Consider the following 18613-nt stretch of genomic DNA (forward strand, 5'->3'; position numbering starts at 1 on the left):
GCTGCACACTAAGAAGTTGGAATATGACCACTCGAACTTGAACCAACACACTATGACCCTCGTTTCACAAAGCTTGCAACAACGAGAACCATTCATCTCATTTGTGTCCACTTCGTTTAAGTAATGAGTTGATCAAGGCTTGCCCTTCACCAAATGATTCAAGGTGGGATTAGAAATTAACTCTGGTACGATCCTATATATACAGGTCATACTCTTGGATTACCTAATTAATGGTACAATCTCCACTGGATGCATTGTTTGAATTTCATCCATCTTGTAAAATCATTAACATATACCTTCCAATCAAAATGATAGTTGGAACAACAAGCAAAGACATGACGGCATGAAACTCGATCTATTTGAAAATTAAGACAGTCACAAACTCTCTTCATGAGATTAACCATGTATTATGCATGTGCCACTAGGAATTTCATGCACCTCGAATACCTCATTGCACTCTTCAAATCGACTAACTTGCATGTTTACAGATGCTTGTTGATTTGCATGAAGCCGCCTAGCGGCAAATTCTAAGAAAGCAAATCCAGCATTTAGTTGCATACGAACTTTGACACTCCTATGGATAAATAACGCATTCAATTGATAAAAAAAACTTGCTTGGACTATTTCTGTAACTAGAAGATCGCATACTACCTTCAACACATAATTGATGCACTCAATTAGGTTCTTGGTCATTTGACACCAAAGATATCAATCGATAAATGCCAAAACCCACTTTTCACGCGTGCAATCCTATTGTATGCCTTGTCACGCTAACACAACCGCTAGTAATATATGTTATATTCATGTTTTGTCCTAGAACAACTTGCATGAAACAACACGGGATTATATTACACATGACATATTCAACAATCAAAACAAAATTAAAAAGTGGTAAATAATAAATATAAATGTGTGACTTACCTATGTTGATTACAAGTTTGCTCAAGTGTAGTGTCTTGAATCTCTTTATGAAGTTCAATACAATGTGCCTTACATAAAATAGATAGAATGATATCGGAGGATTCCACTTACTATTACTATAAGTTATCGCGGACTTGATAGATGCTTGATGATTAGAAATAACCAATGCTATCTTGAGTAACAACATTCTTCTGCAAATTATCAAGGAAAAGCACCATGCATCAACGGTCTCATCCTCAACTATAGCAAATCCAACTAGCACAATATTTTTATTGTCATCTTGTGCAACTGGAACTAACAAAGTTCCCTTGTATTTTCCATAAAGGCTGGGTTGCTATTAACCTGAACAAATGGTTTGCAGTGCTCTAATACAAGGAAAGAAAATACAAAATACTTAATGCATTATAGCACATGTATATATGAGGATTTTTTATTGAAATAAACAAAAAAAAATATTATCTCCCAAAATACGCACGGATAAAAAAATAGATCCCAAAATCTGCATCACCAATTCGCAGCGGATACCACGAAGCAAAATGATTTTGCTTGAAGTATTAAAATGAAAATGAAAAGCTTGACAAAAAAAAATCTACAAAATATTTGGGGTAAAAAACCCTAATAAGCCAAGTCAAGAATCATGTAACGTAAATACGCCAAAGCGAAAATCGTTTCAGCAATAAGTCAAACCATATTTTTATATAATTCGAACCAAGGTGGTTCGAACTCCATTCGTTAATAATTCGAACCAGGATAGTTCGAATTAAGGTGAGAGAAACGTTGAACGTAATTCGAACCAAGGTGGTTCAAACTCAAAATCAACGTAATTCGAACCAAGGTAGTTCGAATTATGCATTCGAAATCAACCCATGTAATTCGAACCAACCTCGTTCGAATTACTCTTGAAGTGGCTCCTTAGTAATTCGAACCTACCTGGTTCGAATTACTCGTGTTTTGGCTATATAAGGAGTTCGAATCAGCCTCATTCGAACCATTCTTCCTTTGCCCTACCCCACCAAATCCCAGAGAAAACGACCCAGATTCTCTCCGACGAAGACCTGAACGGAATACTCTGCTGATGGGGGACGATCCGGCACGGTTATATCGCTTGGACGGAGTTGCTCATATAGCCGAGGTCATCAACGACGAGGTTAGTACAGAAATAACTTCGTGCTAGCGGTATATGTGACTTAGTGGTTTTGCATGCGGGTTAGATGGTGGTTTATGTAGGAGATTTATGTTAGTGGTTTATGTTAGTAGTTTATGTTAGTGGTTTATGTTAGGGGTTTTATGTTAGTGGTTCTACTTAAGCTGTTCTATGTTAGCGGTTTAGTTGTGCGGTCTATTGGTTTGTTTTGCATGTGGTTCTTGGTGATGTATTTTTATGCGGTTTTACTTAGTATAATGTTTTGTTGATGATTTATCGTGTTGGTGGTGTTTGTCGTTGTTTATAAAGCTGGTTTTAACATTGCGGTGCATTTCATGCGCAGCCTCAGCGATGCATCAGGAGCATGCGGCGGCAACAGGGCATGCGACTGGATGACAGATACGTTCCGTACTTGCAGATGGCTGGTCTATACCATCTTGCAAGGCTGAACGATAGATGGTTCCGGCTAGACGAGGCCCTTGTCAGTGCATTCGTCGAGCGATGGCGTCCGGAAACGCACACGTTTCATATGCCGTTCGGAAAGTGCACGATCACACTCCAGGACGTGGCATACCAGTTGGGTTTGCCAGTGGATGGGCGTTACGTTAGCAGCTGCCTATCAGAGTTCCATATATACATCCAGGGTGGGCGTCCAGCCTGGGAGTGGTTCCAAGAGTTGCTTGGAGTGATACCTCCTCCTAGCCAGGTTCAGAAGTACGCAGTGAACTGCAGCTGGTTTCAGGAGACTTTTGGTGAGTGCCCCGAGGGAGCCGATGACTTTTCGCTCGACGTCGTCCTCCTCTGCATCACCCAACAATCCGTCTCCGACGCCATCCGGTGGAACGCCCTGTAAAGCGTTCGGCAGAATATCAAATGATCCTACCACGTCGCCTACTCCGTCATTGAGATCAACAGCAAAAGACGGGGAGGCTACAGGTTGGACCGCTGGCTCGTACACAGGGACGGACGAAGAAGCAACGGCAGGCCTGGAACTGGAACCGGCTGCCGTGGCCATAGTGGTGGTATTCCGGTTCGAACCCCCTGAGCTGGATACCACATCAACCAGCTTTGCCAACAATTCTGGTGTCATCACCTCCGGAAACTGCCTCCGACAAAGAAACATGACTTGCAGGTCCTCATCACTACCAATCGTGAAACAATCATACTTCACGGTATCCTGCAGGACCGTGACTGGAATGCGATAGAAAAACTTCTTAACCCGCTTCGCACCTTCCAGACCAAGTTTCGTCAGCACAGATCTAACAAGGTCATCATAGCTTGTCGTTGGATTCACGACAATACAGAGAGGATCCTTATGTGTGAACTTCAAACCGGAACGAGTTTTCCTTTTAATGGATCCTCTGTGGTGAACCAAAACAACAAAACTCTCCTCACTAGCCATCTTACACCCTCTAATGAGAGCAACTCACGTTTACAACCCTATATATACTGCTCTGTATACCACTAAATCGAACCATGGTTGTTCGAATTAGGATTTGTGTAATTCGAACCAGCTTGGTTCGAATTACTTGAAGCAGCATCTCTTCCTATAATTCGAACCAGCATGGTTCGAATTATATGAAGCAGCTTCTTTCTCTGTAATTCGAACCAGCTTGGTTCGATTTACTTGACCCATTTTCTCTCTCTGTAATTCGAACCACCCTGGTTCGAATTATTAACAAATGGAGTTCGAACCACCTTGGTTCGAATTATATAAAAATATGGTTTGGCTTATTGCTGAAACGAATTTCACTTTGGCATATTTACGTTACATGATTCTTGACTTGGCTCATTAGGGTTTTTTACCCAAATATTTGAAATTCAAACTTGTTGGGAACATGAATGCTTTTATGATTGAGTGGGCCCAATTTATCTTTGCTACACCTACTATTCCTTTTCCCCCTTTGGATTCACATATATAGAGTTGTCATTTATAGAGATGACAAATTCTCTCGGCAGGTCGAGTATTCGCGGAGATTTACCCGCTGGGGAGCAAATTTAGGGAGTATTTTTTCTGTGGGTGATGACTACAAGTACCCGATTAATAAATGGGGTAGGGCAAGGGGAGTAATATCTACCCCGTGGGTATCTGTATAATATCGTGAATATAAAATTACATGAATACCCAAGGAGATGAGTGAGACGAAGGAAGGTGTGTGAGAGCCTGGGAGGGAACTGGGTGGGAGCGGTTGGATGCTTGCCAACGACGCTACTGAAGGAAACTTTGTGACTTTGAGAGGAAGAAGGAGGTGAGGTCATTAGGGTGAGGCACTGAAGGCTAGGGAAGGATTTCTAACTTAAGGGGTGTGTGTGTGTGTATATATATGATGGATTCTACTATGTCTATGCTTATGGTGGTTATAGTGGCTATGCAAGTGTTGTTAAAATTAAAATCACACTATATATATATATATATATATGCATTCAAAATTAACAAGTTCAACCTCAAAACACATAATAAATTAAAATAATACTACAATTATAACAAATACTTTAGAACACATATTCAAATCCTTCACAAGTATGTATCTGGTTCAACATAGAACACACACAATCGAAGGTTAATATAACACAATCGAAAAAAAAAACAATTAAATGTTCTAATAAATTAAAAGTCTAAAATTGAAATCCTCTGATATTTTCATCTTCCATCAACATCTTCATCTTCACCATCTTCTTCAGAAACGTCATTTCTTTCAGGTTCAAGTTTGACATGATCAACAAAATCATCATCATTCACATGTTCATGTTCTTCCATTAATTTTTATTTGGATCCCCAATAAACTCACACTCACCTCCCTCACCTATGTTAAGCTTATTACTATTCATACTTGGAATAGCAAATTCAATAATAGGGTCATCATTAGTATTGTCATGCGTTGGTGGGTGAGAATGCTCAACACGTTTAGCAAAATTCTCATCAATCTCTTAAGTTATCCACTCATCATCAGAATGTACTGCCTCAAATTCAAGTTTCGAAATTTTTCTAATATGCTTACTCTTTAACTTCGAATTGTACATCACATACACTAAGTCATTCACTTTCTTTTGATACAATCTGACTTTTTCTCTTTGTATGAACCTCAAAACATATAATACCAATAGTTAATATGTATACAAAAATAAAAAATAAAATGAATGAAGAATAATTTTGGAAATCACCATTTCAAATGCACTCCAGTTACGCTCACATCCAAAAGAGCTACAAGCTTAGAACACGGATAGCAAACTTTTTTAGTTATGGACAACTATCTCTATAAAAGTCCCACAACTCAGTAGGTAACATGGTCTTTCTACTACTCTTTGTAGTTTTATTGCCAAAGAGGCCCCTAGCATGTTGAATTCAGGAAGTTGAAGACCAATCTTACTCCTTTCTTCTTGGTTAGGAACCAATTTTATCATACAACTATACCATGAAATTAGGTTCATAGAGGTAATAAGGATTAAGATAATACACAGCAGCATACAATGGCCTATGTAGTTAGCTTTCCCACCTCTCATAAATAATTTCCCATATATGTTCATAATGAAAAATAGCAAATGCAAATGAATAAGAATAACAAAATCAAATAAATAACTAAATAAGAAAACAACATAACATGGTACATTGATAATCAAATTTTAAGAAAGTCACGTTAACCTTTTTTGTTGAGAATTGTCCTTTTTCTTTTCCTTCTCCTTCTCTGTTTGCTCAAGGTAATCCTCATCATCACCAAATCTTCTCTTCTTCAATGATGCACTACAAGAAAATCAGTTTTTTGCCACGCTTTTAAAGTGTGCCAAAAAGTACAAAAAAGCGTGACAATAACTTTTCACCACACTTTTTGAGCTATCGACATGCTTTTAAAAGGGTCACATTCCCAAGGGTGCTGGTTGCTCTATTGCCACGCTTTTGTCGATCTATTGGTACACTTTATTTTTGTCGTGCTTTCATCTATTGCCATGCTTAAAAACATGGTGGTATGGATAACCCTATAACCACGCTTTTAAAGCCTGCCAATAGCTACATAAACCCTTCACTAGGCCACTCCACACTACTTTCAACATTGTGGAAGCTAGCATAATCAAGATTAAATAATTAATCATTATGCAAAAACTAAATCATGTTATCAAAATAAACTTTATATAAAAATACAATCATAAACTGGCACAGGAAAATTGAAAAGAAAAAAAAGAAAATAAATTCACTACAAAGTCATTACTTTGCAAAATAAATTTTATAATATCTAAAACACACTACTCAGTTGAATGTACAGCTTCATCTAAGACTTCATGATTCTATATCTAACAGAACATTTGAAGTGGTCATTATATTCACCAGCTGTCAATATCACAATCCGCAAATGGCTCTCTGTGTTACCATAAAACTTGGAAAAGATTCAACTAATCTACATAAAGAAATCCAAAAACAGATAAAGATACGTTATTTTGGAGACTGTTGAGGAGCATCTTTTGTTCTTGTTTTGATCCTATCACAGCTGCAGTTGCTACTACTATCATTGCAGCCATAGCTGCACCCATTTTTACACCACCTGCAGCCTTCATTGCGTCGGCTATTTGAGCGAATGCTGCGACCATTCCACAAGTATAGCCCTCAATGCAAGTGTTGGTTTTCTTGCCATATTCTACCTGCAAAAGAGCAAATCAAATTGATACCAACTTGCATACTAAGTTTATTACATATTAGCATAGGAATGACATCTTCAAACACAAAGAAACCCATGGTTTTTGACAATCAGCAACATCAATATAAATGCATGCCAGCGATAAACCATGAACTTTCAAGGATTGCTATTTAACCCTCTAAAAATGAAAGGCCTTTCTCATACAGAAAATGTACACAATAGCAATGATAAAACCATTTTTAAGCTTAATACAAGTATTCACAAAACTTAGTAACTCGATTAATAGAGTGCCTGAAAGAAAGGGGAAACGATAAATCTGCATGTTTAAAGATAAAAGACTACCAATTAGTACACAACCTGTACAATATTATGTAGAATAACAAGAGCTTTTCTTTAATGGGGCAAACTATACTTTGGTTCTTGATGATCCAAGGTTCCCTATGAATCATAGCCATTGAAAATTTGAACCAATGGCTGATGTTAGCACTTAGAATAAGATATTGAAATAGTATGTTTACCTTCTTAGAAGCCGCCTAATAACAGCCTCATCAAGATTAAAGGGCCTATTTGTAGCAGCGAGAACAAATACACGCTCTTTATCTTTTGTTTGCAGACCATCCCAATTCATCATGAACTCATTCTTCATTTTACGCATAGTCTCATGTTTGCCAGGAGTTTCACGTCTTCCTAACATACTGTCGACCTGACACACAAAATATTAAACCAGGAAAAAATACAGAAAAAGATAACAGAAAAGGAAAACACATAAATATGATACTAACCTCATCAACAAAAATAACACTTGGGGCAATCTTGCTGGCTAGAGAAAAGACAGAAAAGATAGAAGCCCCCACCTTAGCCAACTGTCCTTTGCTAAAAAGTTCAGGTCTCCGTAGAGGAAGCATGACCAACTCCTTCAAGGTGTCCTTCACATTTTCTAAAACCCCAATATCATCAAAAGTGACCCCAATATCACTTGGAGGAATCACATCAGCAAGTAGCTCTTTCTCAAATTCATTCTCAATAACCACATCTTGAGCAAAATGGGGAGGGGAAAAAGTAAAACAACAATATATACTGAGAATTAAAGAATAGTCCCCATATATTTCAGTAAAGAACCACCATCAAAACAAGTAATTGAAGTTCCATCTAAAAAATATGTTTAAGAGGCTACAATGCAAAATTCAATTACAGTTGGCCATGGGTGCTGAAGATTTGATTCAAATAGTAACAAGGACAACAAAAGAGTTGAAAATCAGTGATTATATTACCTTCAGCAATTTCTTTGAATTCTTGTTTTCACCTTTAATGCCCTGCAGAATGTTCAACCCATACTTAAGGCTGAACAAATAAAATGTAAAATAAATGTTACAAGACGAATTTAAGTACATATAAAATGTAAAAGTAGTGTTTACAGGTGAACTTAAGTTCACATAATTCTATTTGTTTTACTGCTTAATTTTCTTAGGGTCAATAGGATTATAGGAGGGAGACATATAAATATTATTAGACGTCATAAAAGACTTATCCCTTTCAGAAGTTGATGATCTTAAAAACATTACTAGAATTGAGCCATTGACATCAGTTTAAAATCATATTTCATCTTCCTTCGAATGTTGGCCTTTCAAAGATCTCTAAATAGCATCTAATGGTACAGAGCCAATTTTTCTATGAATCAATATTGGTAAATGAAATTAAGGTCAATAATGTCCACTGGATAGATTAACTAGCCCAATGCATCATACTACCACACACACACTTTTTCATTGAAACACTAAGTAGAAAAATAATTTAAAGAAAAAAAATTAAAACGCATCCACTGTTTATTTTCCATGACAATAAATTCATCAGGAGCATCAAAATTAGTATGCTAAAATTCAAACAGGAGTAAAACTCCCATGTAATGAACATTCGCTTCACTTCCATTCCACATCACTACAACATCGAGAAACAGCAAAACAGTGAGGGAACCAAAATAATGAACCTTATCACATAGGAACAAAGAAACAATGAGGGAATAAATACGTACCTTGAAGTGTTTATGGTGAGGGTTGAGCACCGATTAAGGGGGAGGCAGCGACGATTGAGGGAAGAGCGAGAGAGAGGCAGCAAAGATAGTGGTAGGGTTTGCGAGATAGAGTGATTGCCGAGGGAGGGCGCACCAATGGAGGGCGCGCTGACAGATGGCGTGCTGACGGAGGGCACGCCGACAGAGGCAGCTTCGATGGAGGGTTGCGAGAGAGGGTGCGAGGGTTGCGAATCTGAGGAGGAGGCTTGTGATAGAGGGTGCGATAGAAGGCTGGGAGAGAGGGTTCTCACTTCTCAGTGATGAGTTCTTAGTGATGAAGGGTGTTCGAGGGTTCTCACATACATCGTGAGTGAAAGGGTTTTCTCTTCTCAGTAGAGCTATCTTCTGAAAACAAAAATTACAAAAAGGTGATATACAAAAAGGTGAAAAAAAAAAAAACCATCAATACTCCTACTGTCCTACAGACCTCTACCAATACCACCTGAACTTGAACCAGCATGCTGAGGGCATCGACTAGAGCTATCACTCTTTTCTCCGCATAGAGTACACTGCCAAGCACCACGCATTTTTCGCGAATCCATTTCACTCACGTAGGGGTTGATTTGGGTTGTCCTTTTGCCACTTTCATCAGTGATGGATTACCGATTACCTTTGGACCTTTATATTTAGGCCATGTATCTGGGTCGCCTAGTGGTGCAAATTTTGCACTGTAAACCTTACGAATTTCAGACATCTTGTACACGTCATTTACATATACTTGCCAATCAAGACGTTGGTTAGCACAACAAGCAAGCACGTGGCGACATGGAAGTCGCTCCACTTGAAAATGACCACAATCACAAACTCGTTGCGCAAGATTAACGGTGAATATTGAACCGTTGTCCATTTCATGGACCTCAAACACTTCATTGTGCCTGTCGAATCGGTTTACCACTATGTTTCCCGCACGATGAAGATTTTCTTTAACCCGTCGAGTGGCAAACTCTGAATAAGTAAATCCATTACGAATACGCTCGTGAGCCTCATCACTCTTCCGAGTAAACAACTTATTCAGCCAATAACATGTAGCTCTAAGTACCGCATTTACAGGAAGGTTGCGTGCACCCTTCAGGGCCGAATTTATGCACTCTACCATATTTGTCGTCATATGACCCCAACGATAACCCTCGTCAAATGCCAATACCCAACGCTGAAGACCGATCTCATCACACCAATTAGTGTATGCCTCGCCTCGCTCCCGAAGCCTCTCATAGTTTATATTGTACTCCTGCTTTGTTCTAGAATAGCCTACAAAACACCATATTATCATAAGTAGGCACTATAAATTTATTATCAATTGGACTAAAAGTAGTTTCAAATACCTATGTTAATAACAAGTTTATGCAAGTGTGGGGTCTTGAATCTCTTTAAGAAATTAGCTCCAATGTGCCTAATGCAAAACATGTGTCGTGCTCTTGGCGGTGCCCAAGCACCGTCACTACGAGCTATTGCTGCCTGGATGGACTCATGGCAATTAGAGATAATACCCACACCATCTTGAGTAACAACATTTTTTCGCAATTGATGAAGAAAAAAGTCCCACTCATCGGCGGTCTCACTCTCTACGATGGCAAAAGCAATCGGCACAATGTTTTGGTTCCCATCTTGTGCAATCGCAACCAAAAGTGTACCTTTAAATTTTCCATAAAGCCGTGTGCTGTCAACTTGGACTAATGGCTTGCAATGTCTGAATGCTCTAATACAGGGAGAGAAACTCCAAAATACCCGCCGAAGTATCCTTATGTCATTTACCTCTTCACTCCCACGATAAATAGGTAGAGTCTCTATTCGAACTCGTGAGCCTGGCATCTTGGCACACATTGCCATGCACCACCATGGCAGAGTCCGGTAAGAAATTTTCCAATCACCAAAGATTTTTGCAACACACTTCTGCTTTGCCAACCAAGCCTTACGATAACTTACAGTATAGTTGAACTTAGATTGAACTTCTGCAATTATAGATTTCACCTTTAACGATGGGTTAACTTCAACTAATGGCCTGATAGCATCTACAATCATATTTGAGTCTAACTTGAAATGATTTTGTGAAATCGTTCCAGTGGTACACGTGTGTCTGCCATTGTAACTCCGAATCTCCCAATAGCCTTTCTTTCTATTCAAACTAGCTCGAATAAGCCAATCACAACCTTTGTCATGCCTTTTACATTTTGCATATAACGTCATAGGCTGAAACGCGTACATCGTGTAAGCGACTCCTCTAGAGATAGTATAATTCTTGATTGCGGAGATCACTGACTCTTTAGAACTAAATTCCATTCTAATACTAAACTCACCATCATTGGCCGCCACAACGCCTTCACAAAACAAATGTGAACTATCATTAGTTAGTCATGGGTAAATAAACAAATGGTAACTATATTGAATAAACATACCTATATTTGCATACTCATTCTCATCTTCGTTTTCGTCATTGACTTCATAGTTGGCTTCGAAGTCATCTTCACTATCACTGTTATCTTCTTCCCAAACTATATCCCTAACTTCATCCATGTCTGACTCGTGGTCAATCGCATCTGTACCAAGATGTTCAAACTCGACATACAATTCTATCATTGTCACTTGAAATCGACTCTGTTGATAAATATGAAACATTTGCTGCATATTTGTGTCATCAGTAATGGACATTATATGAAACTGCATTAGCTTGCCAAATAAGATGACCGGATTTCTGTATAAAATATTGTTCACTCTCTTTGAAATATGACTTTGTATGCTTCTACAAAGATTGTTTTGTAACTCCGCAAACGTCATGGTGCATGGAATAACAAGGGAAAACGGATGTGGTATAATCTCACCCTCATGTGTATGTGGTATAATTTCACTATTATAATACACTCGCAAATTTGCCGTACCTTCCATTGCTTCCAAAAGCCTCAACTTTTCCTTCTCCTTAAACTCACTCTCCTAAAATTTTACACCACCGATACTTACCAAAAACTCACGATGCTCGAGAAAGAATGGAGAACAGCTTTTATCGTCAAACCTCCCAATTTAAACATGTAAAATAATCAAAACACAGCTTACGTTTTGCATAAACCAACCGATTAAAAGAAAGAATGACACCTGCATTTTGTCAACAAAATAAAAAGCTGCTAAAAAAAACAACCTGCATTTTGTAATTAAAAAAAATATGAAAAACGCAACTCGTGAATTACAGGAAAAAAAAATTAAAAAACATGGAAAACGCAACATTTAATTTCCCTAACACCATATGCAAGCAATTATCCCATGCAGACTCATTTGGACATGTATCACCAAATACTATATGAAAGAAAATTAAGCCCTATTATTTGGTTTAAAGTATTATAGTTATAATAAACAGGAAAAATTGTTAATATATATAGGAAATAAGTTACCAAGTTAAAATAAGATACCATAAAATTAATTATATAATCTGACAAAAGGTACTTATAATATATGTTGGAGATCCACTTATGTCTCGCATGTGGTACAAATATTGTGGTCAAATAACTTTCACTAACTATTGACTCGTCTGTAGAGGCTGAAAAGGATCACCATAGAGGTTGAAGATGAGGAAGTGAGGGCGATGGTAAAATGGGTATGGGTGAGGGTTGGATTATGATGTTAATTTTGATTCAGGAAATGTAGGTAATTAGAGATAAAGTGAGAGGACTCCCACCAAGTTTAGAGCAAAATGGGGATAGCTGACACCGATCTGCATGCAAATCAAGAAAGTATTCACTTGATTTCGGAAAAAAATTAAATAAAAAATAAAATTATATGTTAGAATTAAATTAAAAATTAATTGTTATTGACTTTATTAAAATCTAAAATTATATGTTAATGAGTAATATGAGTCAACAAATAATCTTTTGTAGTTAAAAATAAAAAGTTGTATTCATTCAAAAAATAAATTAACAAATTGAAATAATAAAATTCAAAATGTTGTGACTTCACTAAAATTTAATATTAAATGTTATTGACGTCATTAAAATTTAAACTTATATGTTAGTGAGTAATCACAATAATGGAGTCATAAAAAAATCTTTTTGTATTTAAAAATAAAAAAAAACTAAAATTTGTATTAATTTAAAATAAAGATACAAATTAGAAAAAAAAAAAAAAACAATGACCATGGAGTTGTCATCTCAACTCGGCCGAAGATGGGGTCAGGCCGGTCAGCAACGGGCTGGCTGAGGGGAAAATCCAGTTCCACTCTTCGGATCTGTGTGTTTTCTACCGGATCCAGTGATATTTTTCCGATTTGCATACAGATCGGTGCCGGTTATCGTGATTTTGCTCTAAAATGGGTTGGTAATACCCTGATCTACGATGACACAATAATAAAACGGAGCTACTCAAATGAAGATACAAAAAATATCTTTTTATGAAGATGCTTTGTATAAAAGTGTGATTTATTAATTTGGCCACACTTCAAATAAAAACAACACTTTTATAACATATCAAAATCTAACCCTACAATCCATCCTCTAAGGGTCAAAAAGAAAAATCATTATATGAAGACAATTATAACATCTTCATAGGAGTACCCACCATAATAAAAAATTGTATATTTATAGACAAAGTTGTATTAATTTATTTCAGGAATAAATAAATTTATTTATTTTATTTCAAAAAAAAATTTCTACCACTAACCCTCGTCAGAATGAGCTACTACTATACCTTGACAAAGTCTCGCAATCAAATCTCAGATAATCTCACAATTATAGTACACTTTGTAATCTAACCCTACTTTCCATTTTTCATTCGGAGCACCCACTGTTTTTTTTTTTAATGCTTTTATGGATAACTCAACTCAAAAATAAAGAACATAGAAGATTCGAACAAAATAAGTCTGACAAAAAAATTAAATAAATAAAGACCGATAAAAAAAACAGACCCAAAACAAAAACAACAAAATAAATAATAGTAAATAAATAAAGAAGGCAGTGGTGTTTGAACCAACCGTGATGATATATACTCAGTGGTCACCGAAGAAATTCCTCATCGTCTTCGCCGCTGCTTCTTTCGTTCTTTCTCTCTATCTCTCTCAATTACAGATCTAGATCTATGAAGTACTTCTCCTCCCAGCTAGTGCATTATATAATATGTAAAATTTCTATCAAAACCCTAAAAGCCACCGCACCTACAAAACGCAACCTGCGAGAAACCCAAAAAGCGACCGTACCTGCAAAACGCAACCTGCGTTTTGCGAAATTGCATAACATCCACGTCAGCTATTCATTTACAAGTTACAACAGTTGTCTTCCATATTGAAAATTTTCAGACTACAATTTTGTCCCTTTATTATTTACACAATTACACGTTTGTATGTGGTAATGATACTCGCACTCTATTTTAATTTTAAATTTTAAACAGCAGAATCAGCACGACTTAGACGTTTCTTCCTGTATCTCCATGCAACTTGAATACGAATTGCAGCTAAGGATCCCCAATAAGGTGATTCATACCTAAAGTAACAACACCGTTAGAAAATGAACCATGGATTTGAATTCATAAATTGAAGCTTGATACAAATTTAATGGAGAAAAGAGATGTGACCTTAAGGCTCCTTGAAGCGGACTCCGCAAGAATCTTGTGAAAAGGAATGTGACTTCTTCAAGGCCGGAGGCCATGGCTAAAATGACTCGACATTTGTTAAGCACCTCACTGTTCTGTTGCTAAGCAGCCTTTGTCCTGGAAGCCTTACTGGAAAATCATATTGATAAAACATGCTGCTAATTATTCCCACTAATCTATTGTTATTTGTTAAATCGTCTTAATTTTCTTCATACACTCATAAATCAAAGTACCTAGATGAAATTTGAGCTTGTTTGGATGCTGCAATTGAGCTGTTTAAAAATTTTATATAAAAAAAATTATCTTTTTTAATGTGCTTAATAAATTTTTTAATTGTAAAAATAAAAATATTAATATTTTTTTAAATTACAGTTTACATTATTTTTACATAGATCTTTTTAGGGATAAATATGGTTTTGGTCCCAAAGATTTTCAGCCAGAATCGAAACCGTCCATCATCTAATTTTCGATTTAGAATCATCCTTAACGTTTTTTTTTGTATTAAAATCGTCCTTTTAAATAAAATTTTTAATTTAATTTCTAAACTACCCCTATTTTAATAAAAAAAACTAATATTTTAAAATAAAATAAATATAAAATCAAAAAAAAAAGGAAAGAAAGGGGGATACCGAGAAGCGGGGTGGGTGGGAAAAGAAAGAAAAGAGGGGGGGAGGGGGGAGAAGGGGGACGCCATGCCGCCGCCCGCCGCTTCTTCTTCTTCTTACCGCCGACTCCACCGCCGCCCGCCGCTTCTTCTTCTTCTTCTTTCCGCCACCGCACGCCGCCTGTTTCTTCTTCTTCCCGCCGCCCCACTGCCGCCCGCTTCTTCTTCCCGCCGCCGCACCGCCGCCCGTTTCTTCTTCTTCTTCTTCTTCTTACCGCCGACCCACCGCCACCCGCCGCTTCTTCTTCTTCTTCTTCTTCTTCTTCTTCTTCTTCTTCTTCTTCTGTGAATTCTGTAAATTGGATTTTTTGTGAAATTTCTGGATTTTTTGTGAAATTTGTTGTGGAATATTATTGTTGCTGATTTGTTGATTTGTTGCTTTCTCTTTCTGTTTGTGTTAAATTTGTGCTTGAATTTGTTGATTTTCTGTTTCTGCTTCTCTGTGTGGAGGTGGAGGTGGAGGTGCGGGGTGGGGGTGGGGGAAGGGAAGACGGGGAGGGGGAGGGGACGTGGGGGTGGGGGTGGGGGGAGGGGGAGGGGAGGGGAGGGGAAGGGAGGGGACGGGTGGGGACGCGGGGTGGGGGAAGGGGGAGACGGGGAGGGGGAGGGGACGCGGGGCGGGGTGGGGGAAGGGGGAGGCGGAGGGGGGAAAGGTAAAGGGGAAAGGGGGGAGGGGGACAGCGGCGGCATTGGTGGTGGTGTTGGTGGTGGTGCTGGTGGTGGTGTTGGTGTTGGTGGAGGTTGTGGCGGTGGTGTTGGTGGTGGAGGATGTAATTGTGTTGGTAGTGGTGAGGGTGTTTTTGTCTAAAAAAATAAAAAAGACGATTTTAATACGAAAAAAAACGTTAAGGATGATTCTAAATCGAAAATTAGACGAGGGACTATTTCGATTCTGACTGAAAACCTTTAGGACCAAAATCATACTTTTAAAAATTATTTTAAAATAATAAATAAATATTTTTATATTTTTATACCCAAATATATAGTTGTTAGAATCGAAACAGTAATTCAATTAATTAAGTTATTAGATCACTAGGTTACTAGTTCAACTAGGGGATCACAAGTTGAACTAGTTGACTCAATCCCACTTAAATGAAAATATAATCACACAATAAAAAAAAAATCTTAAAATGGTGTACATGATGAAAGTCATGACACCACCTTAAAATCCTGTAAGAAAACAAAAAAATTCAATCGATTCACAAAGCCTATTATCTAATCACACTATCGCATAACCTATTAGTAGAATTGCGCAAGAAGTTGGAATTAAAACAGAAGCATTCCAACCATGGTTCTAAAAACTGGACTGGCCTGTCGAACCAAACCAATTAGAACCGGAAGCCTTTGCGGTTCAGTCCATCAGGAGAAACTACCATTTCAAAAAGACAAAAACCATATAAAAATCGTTGAACCAGCCAGTTTACATGAAATGTCGTTTTATGCTTCGTTTTGAAAAAAAAGGAAAAGCAATCTGATTCCTTCCTTGTTCCAGTGACCCAGCCCCTCTCTCCTTTTCTTTCCTTCACAATTCAGAACCTTGCACTACCCTCTACCAAAAAAAAACCATAGCCATCTAGCCTCCACCACTGCCACCGCAAGGAGTGGGACACTGCAGCCATCCATCGCACTCAGGAGCTTCCCTCTTTGTCCTGTCGGCATGCTCCAAAGCTCCAACCCCTGTTCACTCTCACCGATCACAGCTTCTTCTTCAAGGTCAGCTCAGCATTCGTCATCTTCGTCTTCTTCCTTTTAATCTCTTTGATATGTTCTGCGCAAAGAGAGCCTTAATTTGACTAATTTGCTTGTGTATGATTAAACCTTGTTACTTTATGAAAGAATGAACTACTTAACATTCTAGAGCCTTAATTTTCTTGTACCAGAGACAATTTTTTTATGTATACCCAATATAATTTGAAGGTAGCTTGTTAGGTTCTCTATTTTGTTTGATTGTGATGTATTTAACTTGGTGTGAGTATTTTGTGATGCTATGGAATAGAACAGAATGTGTCAGATTGAGCTAAAAGTAGGGTTATATTTGGAAGATAATTATTCATGTTTGGATGTTTGTAGCAGCCAAAAATTAATTTTGATTTATTGATGCCACAGGTTTTGGAGTTATCATGTGCTCTGGCACTTATGTAATTTGATGATTGCCTATTACTGCTACTTTGAATGTTCATTCAGCGTGTGGCAATGGTTAGCCTTTATGTTTGTGAATTTGAACTTGATGGATGATTATATAATATACTTCTTGGTAGTAACACTTTTGTTTTATCTAAAGAAATGTCACTGTCTTTTGAACAAAATTGAACTGATCACTGATTATCTATATTTCACTCATTTAGTATATATTAGTTGAATGAATCAGTTCATTTGAGAATTTGAAGGAGCTGAAATTTGATAATGATATATCACAAAATAGAATTCATTTGAGAATTTGAGATATAACAATAACAAAAATTTTATAGCAGTATCTTGTCATGAATTTTACAGAAAAATTATTGTTGTATATTGTGTTTTATAAGAATTGTTAGGTTTACTATATGGATACTCATGGTCAGTCATGGATATCGTAGCTAGCTACCCAGAGATTTAGTAATTGCTTATTCATCATCATCATATCATGTTCTAATTCTCCCTCCTATAAATGTGTGTACAAAAAAAAGTGTAAAAACAGCAGCAGCAGAAGCATTAAAACATCTAGAAAATTAAAACAGATGCATTAAAAATCTAGAAGTTGGAATTCTCCCTGGCCATATTCGGCTATGAGAAAATTTAAACAGCACTACAACATCACAGCATTTCTCATATTCAACTATGAGGAAATTAAAACAGCATTCCGGCATTTTCACAGCATCAAAGAGCAGCATTTTCAATGAATGAACAGAAATTAAAACAGAAGCAGAAGCATTAAAACATTATAAACATTTTCAATTTTCTATTCTAAACCTACATTAAAACAAAAACAATCAACTATTAAAAATTAATATAAAGTAACTAAAAAAAAAAAATCAAAAGCTCACATCTATACTGCAGAAGCAGAACCCAAGTCACAGCAGAGAAGGTGGAGGCACGTCAAAGCACACTGCAGGGACAGACGAGTCACGAGGTGGGGCAATGAAGGCGACAGACGGAGGTGAGCAGAGCAGCACACACGGAGACGAGCAGATGAGCCGGCTAGAGAAGAGTACAGACCGTCGAGAGTGAGAGGCGAGCACCGGCGAGAGAGAGGCGAGCATAGACCGGTCAGAGTGAGAGGTTGAGAGCTCTGTGACTGAACGAAAGTGTGAGAGCATGAGGTTGGGGAAGAGAAGGGGGTGCCGTCCAAATTAGAAATTAGGGTTTTACTTTTTCTTAATATGAAACGATGTCGCACCCCCCGCCGGGGGGGGGGGGGGGTGGTTTAAATTTTAAAAGATAAAAGCGAACCGATCCGGGTTTTTGAAAACTGTCAGTTCCCCGGTTTTGGTGAAAACCTCCCAGCTCAAACCAGTTCGCACCGATTATGCACGTTGTCTGGTCCTGGGGCCAATTTGAAGCCATTGAGCGACCTCTGACCGTCCAAATCGGTCCGGTTACAACACTACCCAAATACAATTAATAAATGAAAAAATTATTTTTACATAAAG

General features: G+C 37.7%; 1 protein-coding gene and 1 long non-coding RNA gene across 10 annotated transcripts; both read right to left on the reverse strand.

The window, feature by feature from the left end:
- Window positions 1-6169: 6169 nt before the first annotated feature.
- LOC112750842 (uncharacterized) lies at window positions 6170-13812 on the reverse strand. 9 transcript variants are annotated; one of them, XM_072216862.1, is made up of 9 exons: window positions 13707-13812; window positions 11152-11842; window positions 10081-11073; window positions 9186-10006; window positions 8720-9103; window positions 7962-8003; window positions 7473-7616; window positions 7209-7393; window positions 6170-6694 (listed from the first exon to the last, which is right to left on the reverse strand). In XM_072216862.1, exons 2-4 carry the CDS (start codon window positions 11636-11638, stop codon window positions 9306-9308), a joined length of 2181 nt encoding a protein of 726 aa, XP_072072963.1. In that variant the 5' UTR covers window positions 11639-11842; window positions 13707-13812; the 3' UTR covers window positions 6170-6694; window positions 7209-7393; window positions 7473-7616; window positions 7962-8003; window positions 8720-9103; window positions 9186-9305. The 9 variants fall into 9 exon arrangements, with proteins under 9 accessions (XP_072072963.1, XP_072072962.1, XP_025655508.1 ...); XM_072216861.1 differs by having other exon boundaries at window positions 7473-7627; XM_025799723.3 differs by having other exon boundaries at window positions 7473-7627; window positions 7962-8031.
- Window positions 13813-16161: 2349 nt separating this feature from the next.
- Window positions 16162-18485, reverse strand: LOC140178986 (uncharacterized). The gene is made up of 2 exons (XR_011872302.1): window positions 18008-18485; window positions 16162-16752 (listed from the first exon to the last, which is right to left on the reverse strand). It is a non-coding gene; the product is annotated as an uncharacterized lncRNA (long non-coding RNA).
- Window positions 18486-18613: the final 128 nt, after the last annotated feature.

The sequence above is a fragment of the Arachis hypogaea genome, chromosome 15, assembly GCF_003086295.3.
Source record: "Arachis hypogaea cultivar Tifrunner chromosome 15, arahy.Tifrunner.gnm2.J5K5, whole genome shotgun sequence".
Lineage (NCBI taxonomy): Eukaryota > Viridiplantae > Streptophyta > Magnoliopsida > Fabales > Fabaceae > Arachis > Arachis hypogaea.

What these genes read in the sequence shown, in the direction of transcription:
- LOC112750842 (XM_072216862.1), bottom strand. Translation starts at nt 11,638, where the DNA reads ATGGAAGGTACGGCAAATTTGCGAGTGTATTATAATAGTGAAATTATA. An exon ending in GAATGAGTATGCAAATATAG is followed by an intron (nt 11,074 to 11,151) that starts GTATGTTTATTC and finishes TGTTTTGTGAAG; the next exon opens with GCGTTGTGGCGGCCAATGAT. An exon ending in TAAACTTGTTATTAACATAG is followed by an intron (nt 10,007 to 10,080) that starts GTATTTGAAACT and finishes GGTGTTTTGTAG; the next exon opens with GCTATTCTAGAACAAAGCAG.